At 39.9% G+C, this 20410-nt stretch overlaps 1 protein-coding gene across 12 annotated transcripts in view; it reads right to left on the reverse strand.

Annotated features, from left to right (window-relative positions):
• Nrx-1 (Neurexin 1) overlaps positions 1-20410 on the reverse strand; it is a 559574-nt gene that overhangs the window by 119179 nt on the left and 419985 nt on the right. For all 12 annotated transcript variants that reach the window (XM_065223155.1, XM_065223149.1, XM_065223152.1 and 9 more), the window contains 4 exons: positions 12749-12909; positions 12506-12532; positions 4682-4840; positions 4470-4622 (listed from right to left, as the gene is read on the reverse strand). In XM_065223155.1, the coding sequence (XP_065079227.1) occupies positions 4470-4622; positions 4682-4840; positions 12506-12532; positions 12749-12909 (500 nt within the window). The remainder of the gene's footprint in view (positions 1-4469; positions 4623-4681; positions 4841-12505; positions 12533-12748; positions 12910-20410) is intronic.

Below are 20410 nucleotides of genomic sequence, written 5' to 3' on the forward strand. Positions count from 1 at the left end.
CAAAGGAATTCCAATTTCCCATTTGCATCGACGTAAAAGCTTGCCGCAGCTTGTTAACCGAGCTTGTGCTGCATAGGTGGAAGAGATTACTCCGTTGAAAACTTTATCTGCATGATAACTGGAAAGTTTAATAACTGGTACTTGTCGATGACGATGATCTCGTCTAATCAACCAATTCGACAGGGACATCCACTACCCGCACCCGTACCGGAAAATGTTTTGAATGATGAATAAGAAGAGGCTGAGCAGTCGAGGCAGCAAGAGACAAAAGCGTGACATCAAATCCTATGTCCCGATCGATTCGTACAGAAGTTTCAATGCGCCGCCTGTTCGGAAAGGATTCCCCGTGACATGAGCGAGCGTCACTACGCGAAGCATGCCGGCCATACCTATCGGGTTGATATCGATCCAGTGATCGATCTGTACGACGAAACTACTGCCACGGCGATTGTAATCCGCTCCATGAAAGTGCAGCGGCAAGTGACGATCTACTGCGACAAACTCAACATGCCTAAGAAATCGGCTTTCAGATTAGTATTCCACCGGTTGGTTTGGCAAACACGACCAGTACTCGCACTGTCTGGTTCTGCAGAATAATAAGAAGAAGCTGGAGCAGACAAAACTGATATCCGGCAGCTTGGGTGGATCCTTCCAGTTCCGCTACGGAGGAGTGAATGTATACCAGCATACCGAGTATGGCCGGGTTCTGTTTGGCGTCCAACAACGATGTCTATGTCTTCTCGGTCGCGAATGACTGTGACTTAGGCTTCTAGCACGGACTGAAGAAATCTGTAGCAACAATTGCAACAAGCGCGAGTCATTGACAGCTCAACATCGTTTACTTGTAAGCAAATGTTAACCCGATGTGTTCATCCCTAATCATTTTGGCCTATGGTCTTTCATTATACAAAAGAAGCGATATAATGACATGCTGTTTGACAACAGGCTCTCCCTTTCAATTTTCGTTAGAGAAAAAGAGATAACAGGCGGTACCCCCTAGTTTAATCTAGTACATATGAGTAGATAGTGTTGCCGTGAGGTACATTCGAAAATTGTAAATGTAAGTGCGTCAAATCACTTCGTTTGTGGTTCCACTTTTATAAAAATATTTCTAGAAGGCTTCCTTTATATGATGGTTATGTTGGTTTGTGTGGGCGTGCCTGTAATTTCTAGTAATCATCGAGAGAAGTCATTGTTTACAAAAGCTGTTACGCATTACTTCCAGCTCTATCTACAGATTTGTTTTAGGGCAAAGATTTTCGAGTTCGACCAACAATACACAAGGGCGGATCAAACAAATTGTAATGACCTTATCTCGCATACGAAGCTCACCTAGACAATCTAATAGCAGAGAATTTTCCCTACCTGATGGTGTTGTTGGTTTGGTAAGAAAACCTTCGGTTCACGAGGAAAGAGCATTAAAAGTTTGATTACAAAAGCTTATTCGCTTAGCTTATTGTATTGTTGGTCGAGATTTCACGATGTTCCTTTCTTATAAACAAACGGGTGTCACCGTTACTTGTCATGATAATTATAGAGATGTGATGCTTTAACAGAGATGTGAACGATACAAACAGATATTATCCGTTTTTAGAGATTTAAGCTCGATTGTATCCGATATAATCGATAAAATAGATTTGTCCGACTATGAATCAATTCATCGAACTTTAGAGCTAGTTTTGGCAACATTTGAATAAATTTGGGACTTTATTCTTCCTCGATTGCAGCGTGTTTTAGTTAAATGAAGGACATGATAAATATTTCAAGATATTCTTCGTTAATTACTTTATGCAACACAATTCACGAACATGTAACTTTTAAACAAATACGGAAAGTGATAATGCAAAATATTACGTTTTGAGCTGAACAATGATTAAAAGAAAATAAACTTAAATTTAATTCATGTATTATTACTCAATAGATGACTAAATTTTAACCAACGTCACTTTTCTGATTCACTCAAACGGTTAACTTTTTTAAACTCAATATTGAGGAATTTTTTCTTACCGTGTGGTGCAGAAAAATTGGGACATCCAAGTACCAAAAATAAGCTAGAATCTGTGAATCGTTGAAATCATTTTTGGTTTAATGGATTTATGTATTGATAAAATAATTTATCTCACATTGTTTTTCGACAACCATATAGACGAAACAGATTACCTCCAACCTGTGGAAACTAACGATTTTAAATTGGCTCAATACTTGACTAGCCTATTGGTCCCAAGCAAATCGATTAACGTACCCCATTCCAGACGAAATTCTAGTACTACACTATGCATGGTTTGATTCGCTATTAAAGGTTGACAGATAATATGAGGGGTTCGTGGATTTTCCTATGTTTCGAGGGGTGCATCGATTAGCTTGGGACCGAAGAGAGTACCAGAGCTGAGGCAAAAAGTTGAGCACGTTTCTTCGGGACCTTTTGGTCTAAGAGTTACCTCTATGTTACCTCCGTGAAGCAGGACACTGCTGCCAGTGCCATCTGCATTGGGAACCATCGTCCACAGCCGGTGTAACACCGCATCAGTCGAAACAAAGGATTTCCTGTGGTTGTTCCACCGGAAAATGTCAACTTTTTATTTGACAAGTTTCCCGTTTTTTATATTGAAAGCTCTGGACTTTCCTCGGGACTTTCTACCAAAATGAACCAATGAATATACTTAATTCAACCAATATTAATTCTATTAACGATTATTTTGTGTGTGTACAAACAGGTTAACAGGTTTCCAAATATTGTTATTTTCAGCTAAGCCATGTTTCGGTTTACTAAACTTTAAGTGGCTGGACAAACTTCTGTCACAACCCCACGGCCTACTTGCATACCAGGCTAACTCATTAGAGAGTAAACATCAACCGAAGTAGGCCAAAGTGACGTCATCAGAATCGTTAAAGTAAATAGTGCAGAAGGGAGTATTTTTTTTTCACGAGCCAGACAGGATTTGAATTCATGCGGGTTTTGGCACGTCGTGGCAAATCCGGAACTCATGCAGCTCCAAAAACTTGCATTTGATGTTGTGTAGAGGATCCTGATAGCTTCTTATCTCGGCAGCAGCTCTCTTTCCCCAACATGGAACAACCAACACAAGCTTGAGCTTAGGAGTCGGTCCCTTCGGGGTGTTTTCTACGGTTCCCGCTGAGATCCTACGAGGTGGGAACAGGGGTGGAAAGTCGTTTCTTCGACAGGAATTTGCAGAGGCTCAGAAACTCATTCCCACGGATGCAACATTCGTAAGCAAGAGGCAACAATCCGCCGTTAGCATGTTAAACCGAAGATTTAATTGTCGTTGCATTTTCGATTGCATTTAATGTGGTTATCATAAACTTTATCTGATTTTTAGATCACAGGCGAGATCACAGGTGCATAATTATTTTGTTTTAAAGTTTGAAAATTGGTGAATTTTGACAATGAAAACTTCTAGATAGAGCTGGAATTAGAGCATAACAGCTTATTTAAACATTGACTTCTCTCGATGATTTCTCGAAAGTCATGACTCTATCTGGCAAATCGACATCACCATCGAGTGGGGCAAGACTTCCCCTACCCGATGGATATTTTGGTTTGTGTGGGCGTGTAGGATTATCTAGAAATCAACGAGAGAAATCATTGTTTACAAAAGCTGTTAGGACCTAATTCCAGCTCTATCTATTCGTTTATTTGACAATAATCGTATTGTCAATACCTTCTATATTGACGTCAATACATTGAGATTGACAATATTTCTGAATTCACATCATCAATATTATTGTCAATAATTCCCTTTCGCGTCAATATATTGATGCGTGTCGGGTATACAAAAAATGACAGGAGTAGAATCGGTGTACACTCTAACTTTATAGTATCCATTAATGAGTACAATTTCACCCATTTTGAAGTAAAGTAGGTTAACCCATTGAATGGGTAAAAAATCATTAATGGGGACTTTTCAGTAACAGTGTAATAACCTATGTATGGTACCTCTATGGTATTAGCATAGGAACAAATTGCTGAGATATTTTTTTAAAAATCTAACACTGCTTCTTGACTCCAAACTCGGCCTACGGATTCTAAATTCGGCCTAACGCATTGAAACGCCATTCAAACGCCATTGAATTCAATTTGGCGCCTATCGGATGAAGATAAAAATTGATTCGGTCGGAGCGCTTCTCTTGTTTTTGAGAATAATGCGTGCAAACATTCATATTACCCGTTCTCATTGACTTCGCTCGGTAGCTTTTGAACTAAAGTACCGTACCAAACGCATAATTGACTTGTTAAGTCTGAAATCATGGATTTATGTGATGTTTTCTGCTCGATAGGCCCACCATGGGCGATTAGGCCGAAGTTGTTCTCTACCCTAATAGATTTAGTTACAAAAACCCTATCGAAACCGAGTACAAAATTCGGGTCAGTATGATCCGTTTAAACCTCATTCGTCATGAAAGTTAATGCCTAAAGGAAGATTTTAAAATAATAGTGCTGATCCACTTACCAGATAGGACTCGCGCGTAGTGAAGGTCACCGGATCCTGCGGATCCCCGCTCGGACACTGGTAGTCGACCCGTCCGGCCACCTGTATCAGCTTCGAACCGGTCCGGGCCAAGTCGATCAGGTTCAACCGGAGGGTATCGGCCGAAAATTCCACCTAAAGTAAGAAAACAAGTTAGCAAGTCATTTGGGCTGGACATAAATTACCTCACTTACCTTTCGTAGACATCCGACAAAGTTGTTGTGAACCCGGGCTCCCAGCAGGGCCCGCGGGTTTACTGCACCACCGACGTAGACCCGGGACGACGAGAGCATCGTAAACTTGCCGGCAATGTGCGAATGGTCAGTGTAAACATCGTCCACCACGGCTACCAGCTATGGATAGGAAAAAATGGAAGAATTTGTATTTCCAAATCGGTAAGAATTCTTCGAATAGCAAATAAGTTTCCGAATTAGATGTTTTTTTTTTCGGCAGTCTGTTCAATTCCGGAAAGCTACTGGGAAGCTGTGCGCTGTGTAGCAGCAACTTTTACTCACACCGGGAGGCGAAAAGTTTGAACGTACGTCCCCCCCACCTCTGCTGCCCCTCTTTTTACCCACTTAATTTATGACGTTATTTGCATTTTTATTCACTTCATCATAGGAAAACTCGCGTCGTCCTCAGCAGGAGGATGAAGGAAGCCCTATCTGGGTGGTGGCGATGGCGATGGCGGCGCGGTTTGTAACAAAGTTTGGTGGTTCTTTTTCGAACAATTTAACTCGGTTATAACTATGGGGCTGCTGGGCTGCTGCTGCTCGTCTCTGCAGCATGCAGTCGAAGCGATGGAATTTTTGGCTTCCAGTTGGTGGTCGAATCCGATTTTAACTATATTTGCAGTTTCCGGGAGTTTTCGAGAGATGTAGTGGTTTAGGAAGGGCATGCAGCAATTGCATTTTACAAATGGTTGCCTTCATAGCTCTTTCAAATTTGAAATGGTAGATGATTTTCCGGAATGGAGTTTTTGGATTTGTTTGTCGTTGAATTTGATGGAATGGTTTAAAGTTCTTGTGAGTACAATAACCCCAAGCGAACTGTCAAATCCAGAGCCAATCGAGGAGTGCACAGCTTGATTTCATTGGCAGTGTTGTTAGAAACCGCTTAGTCATAGGTTGCCAAGGCCGTTTGTTTTGAATGCGCATCTCTCCTATACTAGGTCGAACGTCTGAAGCAGAGGGCGAAACCCTATTTATCGCTAGCTTCGATTGACTGCTTTAGCGACAGTACTGGTTCAATCGAAGCAGTCAGTTCAGAATCCCAAACCTAATCACTCGATCTGTCAAAGAACCTCATCTCGGCCCCACAGCAATGGCCAATCTTCCAGTTCCATTCCACCACACCCCAAACTACGCACTATCACATTACAAATCCCATCACCGAAATTGACATCTAAATTAGATTGCTTTTCAGTCCCAACCTCAAATTCCGTGAGAGGAGGAAATCGAACCCACCCCTATCATTGTCGGAATCGGAAAATTAATTTAACTTTCGCCTTTTACCGTCCGGATCCGGACGGAATCGATTGGAGAATTGGAAAAGAACAACCGCCGACGACAAATGAGACCAATTTTCCCTTGCATGAAGCCCGAGTACAGCCAGCAAGTTTAAGAGGGTCACATCAATTCATGTGAGTTTCTCCACTTTCCGGGGAAAGGTCTTCCTTTGTTATTGTGTAGCTCAAATTCTTCTAGCGATTACATCGCTTTTGTTGAACCCTTGAACGACACTCCCGCGCCGGCTGATGGTCGGGTGGTTTTATCCTTCTGAGAACGCAGCTAGTAGGTGAAGTGAGTCAACTGGGCCTTGTGATCCGTTCATCCGTGGGATCAATAGAAACACATACACACAGCAGAAGGGGTGTTTGTGTTCTCACTTTGTAAAGAATGTGGAATGGATTGAAAGAGAGTAGCTTTGTTATTTGTATGAAAGTGTCTGTCAGGCGCGTGCACAGGAAGTTACGCTCTTGTTTGTGAATCTAGATATTAACCAACTCAGAAGTCGAGACGCTGGAATTTTTTTCAGGGAACTATTAACTGAACCCCATTTTGAAACCTTCATGTAGATGAAATATCAAAGCAACCTATTAATTTTTCCCTGGTTTCCAGAGGTTCCTAACATTGGAAACATTTCTGGACTGGATTCTAGACGTTCTCAACGGGGACTCCAGACGTTGCCGAAGATTATTCCAAAAATGGCCAACTTAAATTCGAGACGTTCAGGACGAAGATGCCAGACCCTCTCAGTGAAGGTTTTGGACGTTCGTGCCGGGTATTCTAGACATGTTCGTCGGGGATTCCTGGGGTTCCTTATTGAGATTCCAACTGTTCTCAACGGGGACTTCAGAAGTTGCCGACAGGAATCCCGAATATTCGGAGATTCCAGATGTTCCCTAAGGAAATTGCAGACATTTCTGGTGCATATTACAGACGTTTCCGATGGGGATTCTAGACGTTACAGACAGGGACTCCAGACGTTCCATATCTATATTTCAGTTGTTCTCGAAGATGATTCCATTCGTTCCCGACAGAAATTGCAGACATTCCCAGCGGACATTGCAAACATTTCCGGAGCGGATTCCAGACGTTCACAACGGAGACTCCAGACGTTCCCAGCTTAGATTCGAGATGTTCTGGACGAGGATTCCAGACGATTTGGAAGTTCCCGCCGGGGATTCCAGATATTTTCGCCAGGGATTTCAGAGGTTCCTGATTGAGATTCTAAACGTTCTCAACGGGGATTCGAGATGTTCCCAACGACGATTCTAGACGTTCCCTACGGGATTCCAAACAGAGTAACAGATATTCCGAATGTACTCGAGAGGGATTTCAAACGTTCCCAACGAAGAAGATTCAATAAGTTTTCAACGAAGATATCTTACTTGAATTCTAGACATTCCCGACGGAGGTTCCAGATGTTCACGGTGCCTATTCCAGACATTTTCTACGGGGTTTTCAGCGATTCCTAGCTGAGATTCCAAACGTTTCCGACGAAGATTCCAGACGTTCCCAACTTGGACTTGGACTTGAGACGTTCCCGATGTAGATTCCAAAAAGGCACTGAGCTGGAATCTAATATTGGGGAGGGGTTGATTAAGCTTGAACATCACCGTATGTCTTCCGTAGCAGCTTACTTTAGTATGGTTTGATTCCTGAGCAAAACAAGTTTTTTTTTCGTTCAAAACTGAAATTCTGTTCATGAAAATAGGCCTTTTTAATGCACCACCAACGTAGAGTGCGCCTCGCGAGTTCGAGAAGAAACGTCAACCAAATCGTTTGTTTACATCAGAATAACTATTTTTCACAACGCAAATTAAAGCATTTTTAATTCAATATCTTGCCAATTTCCATCGGTAATTGTCTTATTGTACGATTTTCCACAGATCTGAATTGATTTGTACCTTAACTATTCACACACAAGAAATCCGGAAGATCATAACCACCAAGGCACTTTTCGAATTTTCCATTTTTCTCAACAAAAATATTCCTGAACACCAGCAGGATCTTTGCAAAAACGTTACAGAATTAAATTTTTCAATTGTAGATCAAGTTTTGGAGCATCTCTGATAAATCAATTTATCAGGAAAAGTAAAAAAGTGTTCCGTTTCCTGTCTCACGGTAGAAATTTCTGCTCACAACACTCTTTTTGACGTTTTCCTATTCATCACCAGAGGTTGAATCGATCGTTTAGTTTCTATTAAAAAGGCGTATATGTTTACTGTTTTCTAGTGAATACATTTTCATAAACAGAATTTCGGTTTTGAACAAATCATCGTCGGGAATGTCTGGAATCACTTCGGGTCAGATATCCCCTTCGAGAATTGCAGAAATCACCTCTGGGAATGTCAGGAATCAGATCTGAAAATCTGGAGCACCCTTCGAGAACGTCTGACTCTCCTTAATAAGGACTACCAACTAACCAACCTTGGAGAACGTCTGGAATCTCTACCAGGATTTTTTTTTCGTCAAGAATATCTGAAATCTCCATTGGGAACTGCTGGAATCATCATCGGGAATGTCAGGATTCACTTTGGAAAGTCTGAAGTACCCTTCGAGAATGTCTGAAATCTCTATCAGGATTTTGGTTTCATCGGGAATGTATGGTATTTTTTTTCCGGGAGCTGCCGGCATCCCCACTGTGAACGTCTGGAATTCTCGGAATCAATTCATTGACGTCTGAAATATCCATAGGGAATGCCAGGAATTACTTTGCAAAGTCTGAAGTACCCGTAGAGAACGTCTGAAATCTCCGTCGGATATACCTCCATCGGGAACTGCTGACATCCTCATCGGGATTGTCTGGAATCATTTCGGGGTCGTCTGGAATCTTCACCGAAAACTGCTGAATTTATCGTCAGGAACGTCCGGAATCATTTCGAAACGTATGGAGAACGTCTAAAATCTCTATCGGGAAGTGCTGACAATCTCGTCGGAAATGTCCGGAGTGTCCATCGGGAACTACAGGAATCATTTCCTGGAATGTCAGGAATCACTGTGGAGTCTGGAATATCCTCCGAGAACGTCTAGAATCTCTATCAGGATTTTGTTTTCGTCGGGAATGTATGGTATTTTCTTCGGTAACTGCCAGAAACCCCACGTCTGGAATTCTCGGAATCAATTCGCGAACGTCTGAAATCTCCATTTGGATCTGCTGGAATCATCATATGGCATGTCAGGATTCACTTTGTAAAGTCTGAAGTACCCGTCGAGAACGTCTGGAATCTCTATCAGGATTTTTTTTTCATCGGGAATGTCTGGTATTTTTTTTCGGGAACTGCCAGAATCCTCACTGGGAACGTCTGGAATTCCCGGAATTAATTCATGAACGTTTGAAATATTCATCGGGAACTGCTGGAATCACTTTCGATGACCTGAAGTATCCATCAAGAATGTCTGAAATCTACTGAATTTCTCGTCAGGATCGTCCGGACTCATTTCGGGGACGCATAGAGAACGTCTTAAATCTCCATCGGGAAGTGCTGAAAATCTCGTCGGGAATGTCTGGAATCTCCATCAGGAACCACAGGAATCATCTCCGGGATTGTCATGAATCACCTTGGAGTCTGGAGTACCCTTCGAGAGCGTCTGGAATCTCTATCGGTATTTTTTCTGGAATGTCTGGTATTTTATTCGGGAACTGCCAGAATCGCCACTAGGAACGTCTGGAATTCCCGGAATCAATTCATGAACGTTTGAAATCTCCATCGGGAACTGCTGGAATCTCCATCGGAAATGGCTGGAATCACTTTCGAAAGCCTGAAGTACCCGTAGAGAAATATCTAAAACCTCCATCGTGAACTGCTGACATTCTCGTCGGGATTGTCCGGAATCATTTTGGGGTCGTCTGGAATCTTCACCGGAAACTGCTGAATTTCTCGTCAGGAACGTCCGGACTCATTTCGGGGACGTATGGAAAACGTCTTAAATCTCCGTCGGTAATGTCCGGAATCTCCATCGGGAACTACAAGAATCATCTCCGGGAATGTCAGGAATCACTCTGGAGTCTAGAGTATCCTTCGAGAGCAACTGGAATCTCTATCAGGATTTTTTGAACAAATAATTTTGATGAGGGACACTCATTAGTGATGCATTACCACGTTTTAAAACTTGCTTCCAGCAAAAGAAAAATCACACTTTGTTTAGAGTCCTTAAAAAATAAAGACTACGATTCTGTGAACTTCTCCTACGGATCCTTATTCCTGCAAAATTCAATCAATTCTAAAGATCTACGGAAAATTTCGTAGAACTGACATCACAGACTTGCATCTGTTTTTGTTTTTATTCAACACAGCGGAGGTGTTGACAGATCGAGGGAAAACCAACTAGTGAAAAAAAATGCATGTCCGAGGGATGCGCCGGCTGCAAATCAATGCTTAGAAATGTGCACAATAGAGGGTGCTAGCAACCGGTGGAAACTAACGGTTTAAATTGGCTCACTACTTGACTAGCCTATTGGTCCCAAGTACATCTATGAGCGTACCCTATTCTAGTCGAAATTCTAGTACTACACTATGTTTGTTTTGATTGGCTATGAAAGTTTGACAGATAAAATGAGGGGTTCGTGGATTTTCCTATGTTTCGAGGGGTACATCGATTAGCTTGGGACTGAAGGTAGTACCAGAGTTGAGCCAAAAAGTTGAACAAAAGTCTTAGAGTTACTTCTTTGGTGCTAGCATAGAGGTAACTCTAAGACCATACGGGTCCATAAGAATCGTGCTCATTTTTTTGACTCAGCTCTGGTACTATCATCGGTCCGAAGCCAATCGATGCACCCCTCGAAACATAGGAAAATCCACGAACCCCTCATGTTATCTGTCAAACTTTCATAGCGAATAAATAGTGTAGTACTAGAATTTCAACTAGAATGGGGTACGCTTACAAATGTACTTGGGACCAATAGGCTAGTCTAGCAGTGGTGCGTGCAAATTCGCTTGACGATATTTTTTGAAGAATTTCCTTCTAAGAGTTATGTCTGTTTGTTTGTGCTCATATGATTCAAGGTATCGTATTCATACCGAAAATGGAAACTGCCACATTTATTTCACTATAATTCGAAAATGTAAATCCAAGATGGCTGGTATTTCCCAAAATATCTAAGCCATTTTGGGATACCGGATGGCGAATTTAAGTTTGAATAGGCGGCTGAAATTTGAATTAGTTAGAATGAGTCTCACCATTCTTTGCTGCACAAAGCGTAAATATTTTCGGTTTTTTTTTTGACAGATCCTGAGGTCTCTTTTTTTCATTCACATTGTTTTCAAAGATTAAAATGTCATGATTACCTGAGATTTGTCAATGATGTAAATATTTACACGTCGTGCATAGAATTAATCTTCGTACGCCACTGTCTAGAGTTGCCCTTCCCCTCAAGTTGCCCTTCCTTCCACGGCAAAGGATCAAAGGCCATAAAACACGCCATTTTGTAGCGAGCAACAATGTTCGAAAAAGGGAGTAAACTTCCTGTCGCTCTTCGCAACAATAACAACAGCTACTGAAATCTCTTGACTGTACAAAGTTGTTCACATTTCCCATTCTGTAGGCCCTTTCCGAGGAAAACATTTACCCCTTCCCTTTTCACTGTCAAGTCACAGCCAGAGGTAATGAGTATAGTGAGTGCGAAGGCGGCGTTGGTTCCACATCCACAAGCTCTGAGCAGGCGTGGATAGACTTTTCCGCTAATGTCGTTTGACAGGTATTTAAGGCTCGTCAGGACTGCACATGCCAGTCAGTAGACGATAAGATAATGATGATGAGTCTGGCGGCGCAGTGGCGGCGGAATGGCCAATGGTGACGAAGAAGCAGTTTGCAAATGATGAGACGCTAATTGGGAATTAAGTTTACTCATTATTTTCGCGAGTTTGTCGAGTGGCAGCAGCCCAGTCAGCAGCGTACCTATTTGGTGCGGTTTATTACGCGTTGAATCATTGGTGGGGGGGGGGGGGGGGGGTCACCCGGATGCTGTGGAAGGGTTGGGGGAAAGTGAAAAAGGGGTGATAAGATAAATTATGTTTCACTGCTTCTGCGAGCAAGATTAATGATGGTGAGCAATAACTTATGAGCTCGGGGAATGAGCGGTAAAATGCTCCTGGTGGGAAATCTTAGCAATTTTAATCGTCTCGTTTTTTTATCTGCTGAAAGTTCCAATCATTATTACTGTTAGTCAAGGTGACCGACGACGATGGCAGTGACGTGTCGCGCTTTTCCGAAATTGACACAGACTGCAGCGCCAAGCAGACAGCAGACGACGCACTTAGGGGAAAAACTTTCCACCTTCAAACTATCACCCAGTTACAACTTCTCGATGCAATTAGGGAAAGTTTTCGCCCCGTTCCGTTCCGTCGTCGTCGTCTGGCTCTCATTTTGTGCTTTAAGAAAACTCATCGCTACGAGCGTTGACTTGGTTATGGACTACAGTACATCCCCGTTAATCCGGTAAATACGTTTGCAAACAACATTGATGTTGTTTCGTCGGATTAACGCGAGTGTACTGTACTAGTAGGTACTTACCCGACAGAAGCTTGTTATCGATGAGATCTGCGTTTAGCATTCCAGTTCGTTTAGAATTCACATAAAAGCGTGGAAAGAAACAAAAATATCGAACACGATACGAGAGTTAGTCATGACATTTCCATCACCCCTCGCATCCCTCCAAAAAAGAAGAAAAGTATAAAGAATGAAGAGTTCCATAATTCGATCACGTTTACGTGAGTTAGGTTAGGTTAGGTTAGTGCTCGAGGTTTGGGGGTTTACCTCCTGTATCCGTCGGTGGACGGTGACTTTGTGCCACTGGTGGTCGTCGAAGCGAACCCGTGCCGGTTTGATGTGCATCTCCTGTTTGCCGTTCGAGAGTCCCATCGTGAGCGAGACGCCCCCGTCGCGGAGCGCCAGGTTCAGGTAGTCGGTGCCGTGACCTGTTGTTTTTTTTGTTTTGGAAATTAAAGAAAGTAGATGAAGGCGGATTAGAGATGGTGATTTTGTGTGTGTGTATTGTTTGGTTAAAAAAGCTATGTTTGACACGGTGAGAGATAGTATGACAGTTCAGAACAGTACGTCGAACTCAGACGTGGCGCTTGCTTGGAGTGAAGACAAAATTAATGAAGATGGACATTATTGTAGTGATCGGTTGACTGAATGAACAGCGGTTCTTGTTTCTCGTGGCAGGTTGGTCCTTTGACTATTGTAGTAATCAAAAATTGACTGAACTACGATTGGTCTCTACATGCATACTACTGTCCAAAAATTGCTTCCTGAAAAGTTATTTGCAAAATATTGATCTTATGAAGGCTCTTGCCAAAAAAATCACATATTTCTGTAAACGTAAAAGATAGAAGGTTGACGTATTCAGCAAAAATGTTTGTATAATAATCATGAAATGGCTAAGCCCAAAAGAAGGGGCTTTAAAGTGCACAAACTTCTCCCAAGACACTATATGGCTTAAAAGGATCGTTTTCGCAAAATCTAAAAACGCACGTTTGGGCACTTTTAGACCTCTGTGCACTGGTGACAGCGAGTTACCTCACCTCACTCGCGACGCAGGATAAGGGAGAGTGCCACAACCGTCAAACTGCTGTATACTAAAAAAACTCAATGTAAAATCGAACACAAACTGTAAATAATGGAAAATCGAGGGGGGTGACACATCTAAATCTCAATTCTAGATTCTCAACAAATCTCACACTAGCGAATCGATTTACGAAAAATTTTCTTTAATTTCTCGTATCTACTTGCATCGCGCATCATCTTTTTGCAGGAAATCTTCAGAATCGCCATCAATATTCTTTCTATCTACTCAGCATGCGTGCAGCTAACCACAGCAAAACACAATTTTTTCTGCATTGTAGATAGACTCGCCCCCCTCATGGAAAATTCTTTTTTTATATTGTTAAATGTTGAATTTAAATTTGAAATGTTAAAATTCTGAACTGGAAATTTGAAATGCTGAATTCAAAATTTCATATTATAAAATATAAATGGTTAAAATTTCAAATTATAAATGTCAAATGCAAAATTTTGAAATATTTAAAAGTTTAAACATTTCAAATCTATAATTTAAATTTAAGAAAAATTTATGTTCAATTTAGAATTTTACATTTGAAATTTTTTTTAAATTATTAATGTTAAACATTTCATCTAAATTTCTAATGTTAAATTTTATATTTTAAAAGTTTATTTTTTCTTATTAAATTTTAAATGTTCAATGTTAAATCAAAGAAGAATACTAAGAACTACTGTCGAAAGAAAAACTTTCTATTTTAGGGTTCCTTGCATCCAATGTATACCTCCCGTTTGCAAGGTAATTTTGTGGTTTTGTTGCCCCCTCGCGCACTTTTTTATCAAAACAATCACACCAAAATCAGAGATGTCCCATTTTTGAATTACTCGATTAACAACTAATCGATTATTTTTTGTTAGCTGTGCTGTCATTTTTCCACCAAGCAGCACATGTTTGAAACGATCGGTGATGATCCTCTGGAGAAGTTAATGCTTGTATCGGAATGAATTTTTTTTTTTTTTCGCTTTATTAGAAAGATTTTCAGCCTTGGGCAGAGGAATGAAATAACCGATTACCAATATTTAAATTTTTAGTTCGTTAATCGATTAATCGATTATTCGAATGAAAATCGGCCATCACTAGATGAATGTGAAAACTAAGAGAAGAGCAGAGAGAATAGGTAGAGAGGCGAAGAGTGTGAAGCAAAAAAAACCTTATCGAACCGTCAAACTGGTATCCTATCGAACAAAATAAACAAAAGTTGATGTTCCCCAATTTGGTGAAGGCAAGTATTGTAATCGCTGCGAATATATTTGGAAGAAAACTTTTAAGGATGAGAAAAATACATGAACAAATAAAAAGTAATGCTTGAATTTAAAATGTAGTAATATTCAGGATATTTATTTCTTTATTCTTTTAGTATAAAGATCAATTTTTTGTAAAATTTGCAAAAGCATACACACTTAGAAAATAGTACCGAACTCGGTTTAATTTCAACCGAGTTTTTATCTGCTGAACGCTCGGTAGTCTGTTCGGTTCAAAAAGAAACAACCGAGTGTTCGGTAAAGTTTCTTTTCCCACACCCTGTCAAACTAACCGAAAAAACTCGGTTGACAAAAAGTCAATTCAAGCAGGAATAACCGAACATCGGTTTACCCAAGTATTACCGAACGCTGTCAAACAAACCGACTCACCGGTTGCAATCACGGAATTCGGTTCTTTTTGACAGCGCTCAAATCCAAAAACTTACGATGTTTCGAATCAGAAATAAAACTAGTTTTTTTTAATGAGATGCATGATTTATATTATATTTGTCAGATGTTGTTTTAATGCATAAATATGCTTTGTATGTACTAACTATTGACAACAAACTTGAGACGAACCGGAAAATTATGGCTCACCTGTGCAGGGGGAAAGAGAGGGTTAACCCCCTAGAGGGAAACAAAAAACTTCTCACACGTCGTGATAATGCCTCCTACATGGAATTCAATCAAACATGCAGTTCCTCCAGAAGTTTTTCCATTTTCAAATCAATTCACCGTGTGACACTAACGAAAAAACACGTCTTGCGAAAAAAACACAACGCGCACCCGCGAGAAAAAATTGCTGACGATATTTGGTTTAGCTGAAAACCGAGTTTCGGTTAAAATTTCCGTCGTGAAGTTGAACCGAAGTTTTGAGTTTGACGTTTGAGAAAGTTTAGCGAATATTCGGTTCAGTTTACCGAGTTTTCTCGGTTTTCAAGTACCGAACTGGTAAATATCGCTACTTTACCGTACTTTTCGGTTCAGTCTTCATTCCTATCTGTCAAATTTAACCGAAATTTGGGTTTGACTCGGAAAATACGCCTAAAAACATATTTTTACACGAATTTATATTTTTGTATCCACTTACATACTGGTTTTTACAAAACCTCGCAACGCACTTCATTATCAGCAATCATTAAATTTTAATAACGATAAAAAAATAATTCTGACGCGGGTAAAAACAACACAAATAGATGGTTGAAAAAAGTCACTTGAAGTGTGCCCTTCAGAAACAGTTGCCAGAACTTGTAGGATGGAATCATAATAAAAAGAGTGCTGCCGTTTCCACGGTTTTTCACTCTTCGCCTCTCTACCTATTCTCTCTGGAGAAGAGGTGACAATACGGGGGCGAAAATGAACCACTTTTCTGTCAAACGTGAACCAGCTCCCGATTGACCGATTTCATTTGCGTAAGATAGAGATAGAGATAGATAAAGATAGAGATAGAGATAGAAATAAAAGAGGAAGAAGCCAATCCGACAGTGAGCATGCATAAGGAACTATGCGCTATGATCGATTCTCTTCGTCGATTTGCTCTTTTGTTTTTTTTTTTTTTTTTTTTTTTTTTTTTTTTTTTTTTTTAACTCTTTATTTGTTCCAATTTCAAAATAAATTACATTTCATTTTAACCTAGGTGCTCCAGTTACTGCAGTAACGTACCAGCCTTAATTGTTATGATATATATCTAAGTGTTTTTACATTGTTCATGTCTTGGCAATTCAGTATTTTAAACAGGTTTTTTAACCTGCATGTCAGTATAACAATTGATATCTTAAAACTAAAAACTAAAACTAAATCTTATCTAAGTATAAAGGGAATTAATCGTTGCAATTGAGGATTGCAACGATTTTTGCCTGAAATTATTAATTATTTTGTTGGACATTTGTGCTAAAGTCTCAACATTCGAAATTCTATGTACTTCGGTAGTACTGTACCAGGGAGGCAACTTCAAAATCATTTTCAGAATTTTGTTCTGAATCCTTTGAAGTGCTTTTTTCCTGGTAGTGCTGCAACTAGACCATATTGGCACAGCGTAAAGCATGGCCGGTCTAAAAACTTGTTTAAATATTAGAAGTTTATTCGTCAGGCAAAGTTTGGATTTCCTGTTTATAAGAGGATACAAACATTTTATATATTTGTTACATTTGGCTTGAATGCCCTCAATGTGATCTTTAAAAGTTAATTTTTGGTCAAGTATTAATCCAAGATATTTCACTTGGTTTGACCAGGAAATTGGAACTCCGTTCATAGTGACTATGTGACTACTACTAGGTTTCAAAAACGAAGCTCTAGGCTTATGTGGAAATATTATAAGTTGAGTTTTGGAAGCGTTGGGAGAAATCTTCCATTTTTGTAAATAAGAAGAGAAATTTCTGCAGTCTGCTGCAAATAACACGAAGACTTCTTCCTTTAGCGGAAATGCCTGTGTCATCAGCGAACAAAGATTTGTGGCAACCCTGAGGCAAATCAGGGAGGTCCGAAGTGAAAATGTTATACAATATAGGCCCAAGAATGCTACGCTGAGGAACTCCTGCTCTAACAGGTAGTCGATTAGATTTGGAATTTTGATAATTTACCTGCAGAGTTCTGTCAGTTAAATAATTTTGAACTAATTTCATAATATAAAGTGGAAAATTAAACTTTTTCAATTTAGCAATCAAACCTTCATGCCAAACACTGTCGAATGCTTTTTCTATGTCTAGAAGAGTAACTCCAGTTGAGTGGCCTTCAGATTTGTTTGAACGAATTAAATTGGTAACTCTTAAGAGTTGATGAGTAGTTGAATGCCCATGGCGAAATCCAAACTGCTCATCTGCAAAAATTGAGTTCGTATTGATGTGAAGCATCATTCTATTCAAAATTATTTTTTCAAAAAGTTTACTTATTGAAGAAAGCAAACTTATTGGACGGTAGCTAGAAGCTTCAGCTGGATTTTTATCCGGCTTCAAAATTGGAACAACTTTTGCATTTTTCCATTTATCAGGAAAGTATGCCAAATGGAAACATCTGTTAAATAATTTTACCAAGAAAGACAAGGTACTCTCTGGGAGTTTTTTGATGAGGATATAGAAAATTCCATCATCACCTGGAGCTTTCATATTTTGAAACTTTTTAGTTATAGACCTTACTTCGTCCAAATCAGTCCCCCAGGAATCATCAAAAATATTTTCCCGAGAGAAAATATTCAGATAATCCCGAGCAACCTGATTCTCAATAGGACTAGTAAGACCCAAACTGAAATTATGAGAACTCTCGAATTGCTTAGCAAGTTTCTGAGCTTTTTCCAAATTTGTGATCAAAATTTTACCACCTTCTTTAAGCGCTGGAATAGGCTTTTGAGGTTTTTTCAAAATTTTTGTGAGTTTCCAAAAGGGTTTGGAACTCGGGTCAAATTTAGAAATATTATTTTCAAAAGTTTTGTTCCTCAGGGCAGAGAATCGCTTTTTAATTTGTTTTTGCAAATCCCGCCAGATAACCTTCATGGCAGGATCGCGTGTTCTTTGATATTGTCTCCTACGGACATTTTTAAGACGGATCAAGAGCTGAAGATCATCGTCTATTATAATTGAATCGAATTTAACCTCGCATTTTGGTACTGAGGCAGCTCTTGCTTCAACTATAGAAGTAGTCAGAGATTCAAGAGCATAATCAATTTCATCTTTGGTTTGCAAAGGAATGTTTGGATCGAAGTTATATTCCATAAATGTTCGATACTGCTCCCAATCAGCTCTATGGTAATTGAAAGTAGAGCTGTTGGGATTAGAAATTATTTCTTGGGATATTTCAAAAGTTACTGGAAGGTGATCAGAACCGAAGTCAGCATGGGTAACCAATTGGCTACAAAGTTGACATGAATCAGTTAAGACCAAATCAATAGTGGAGGGATTTCTTGCAGAAGAAAAGCATGTTGGGCTGTTTGGATATTGAATAGTGTAATAACCTGCAGAACAATCATCAAACAGAATATTACCATAGAGGTAACTCTAAGACCAGTGGGTCCCGAAGAAAATCATTATTATTTTTGGCTCACTCAGTACCAGAACAACGGTCCCAAGCAGTCCCAAGCTATTTCACTCACCCCTGCATGTTCTGCATGAATCCACACACCCCTGATGTTATCTGTCAAACTTTCATAGCGAATCAAAACAAACATAGTGTAGTAATAGAATTTCAACTAGAATAGGGTACGTTAATCGTTTGCTTGGGACCAATAGGCTACTAAAGTGGTGAGCCAATTTAAAACCGTTAGTTTCGTATTGATTGTTGATATTACCATTGGAATTGCTTTGAGCATTATTCCATGAGCGGTGTTTTGCATTAAAATCACCAATAATGAAGAATTTAGACCTATGACGGGTAAGTTTCTGGAGGTCACCCTTGAGAAAATTCTTTTGCTGGCCTACGCATTGGAATGGCAAATAGGCAGCTATAAACGTAAGTTGTCCAAATTTTGTTTCAACAGAAACTCCCAAAGTTTCAAAAACTTTGGTTTCAAATGAAGAAAGAATTTTATGTTTGATTCGCCTATGAATAATGATGGCAACGCCACCACAGGGTCCATCAAGACGATCATTTCTATAAATCAAGTAATTTGCGTCCTTCTTAACCTTATGGTCAGGTTTAAGGAACGTTTCAGTTATAACGGCAATATGCACGTTATGAACTCGCAAAAAGTTAAATAGCTCGTCTTCATTATCTTTAAGAGATCGAGCATTCCAATTTACAATATTTAATGCTTTAAAATCCATTACTGAATTTTAAAGTCATGACAATATTATTTGCAAATTTTACTCCAGTTTGAATAGCATCAAACATGGAGTTAGATTTAAGCATATCAGAAATCATGTCAATTAATGATTTCTGTAAAAATTCCATTTTGGGGGCAGTAATGCTTCCTAAGTCAAAATTGTCAAAATTTCCGTTAGAACGTTGGTTAGTATTTTGATTTCTACCCGCTGCAATAGCAGCATAGGTAGCTCCATTAACTCGCTGAACATTGTTAGCAGCGAAGGAAGTAGGTACAGATGAAAAATTTGAAGCAGGGGTGATATTTGTACCTACGGGTACGAATGTAGAATTTGTTCCTCGCTGACCGTTGTTAACAGCAGAGGAATTTGTACCTGGTCGGAAACGTGGAGCGTTTCCTACCTGACGGTTAGAACGAGATTGTAGGATCGCTTTGCGAGTCTTACATTCCCAAAAATTGGATTTGTGGTTTTCACCACAATTTGAACATTTAAATTTCTTAGGATCTTCCTTCACAGGACAGTCGTCCTTTGCGTGAGAGGAATCACCACAATTCATGCATTTAGCTGGCATGTAGCAATTTTTAGTTCCGTGACCCCATCCCTGGCACTTACGGCACTGAGTGAGGTTTTGGAAATTTCCTCCAGTCTTCCTGAAGTGTTCCCACTTCACTCGGACATGGAGCATAAGGCTAGCTTTTTCTAAGGCCTTAAGGTTGTTTAGTTCACTAGACTTGAAGTGAACTAAATAAAAATCATTAGAAATACCGTTGCGCGAATCGCCAGGACGGGATTTCATTTTCATTTTGATTACTTGGAGTGGCACAACTCCAAGTAATTTTGCCAGTTCATCTTTGATCTGATCCAG

This window comes from Ochlerotatus camptorhynchus, unplaced genomic scaffold, assembly GCF_037179485.1.
Source record: "Ochlerotatus camptorhynchus isolate MF236.1 unplaced genomic scaffold, CSIRO-AGI_Acam_v1.1 ptg000185l, whole genome shotgun sequence".
NCBI classification, from domain to species: Eukaryota; Metazoa; Arthropoda; class Insecta; order Diptera; family Culicidae; genus Ochlerotatus; species Ochlerotatus camptorhynchus.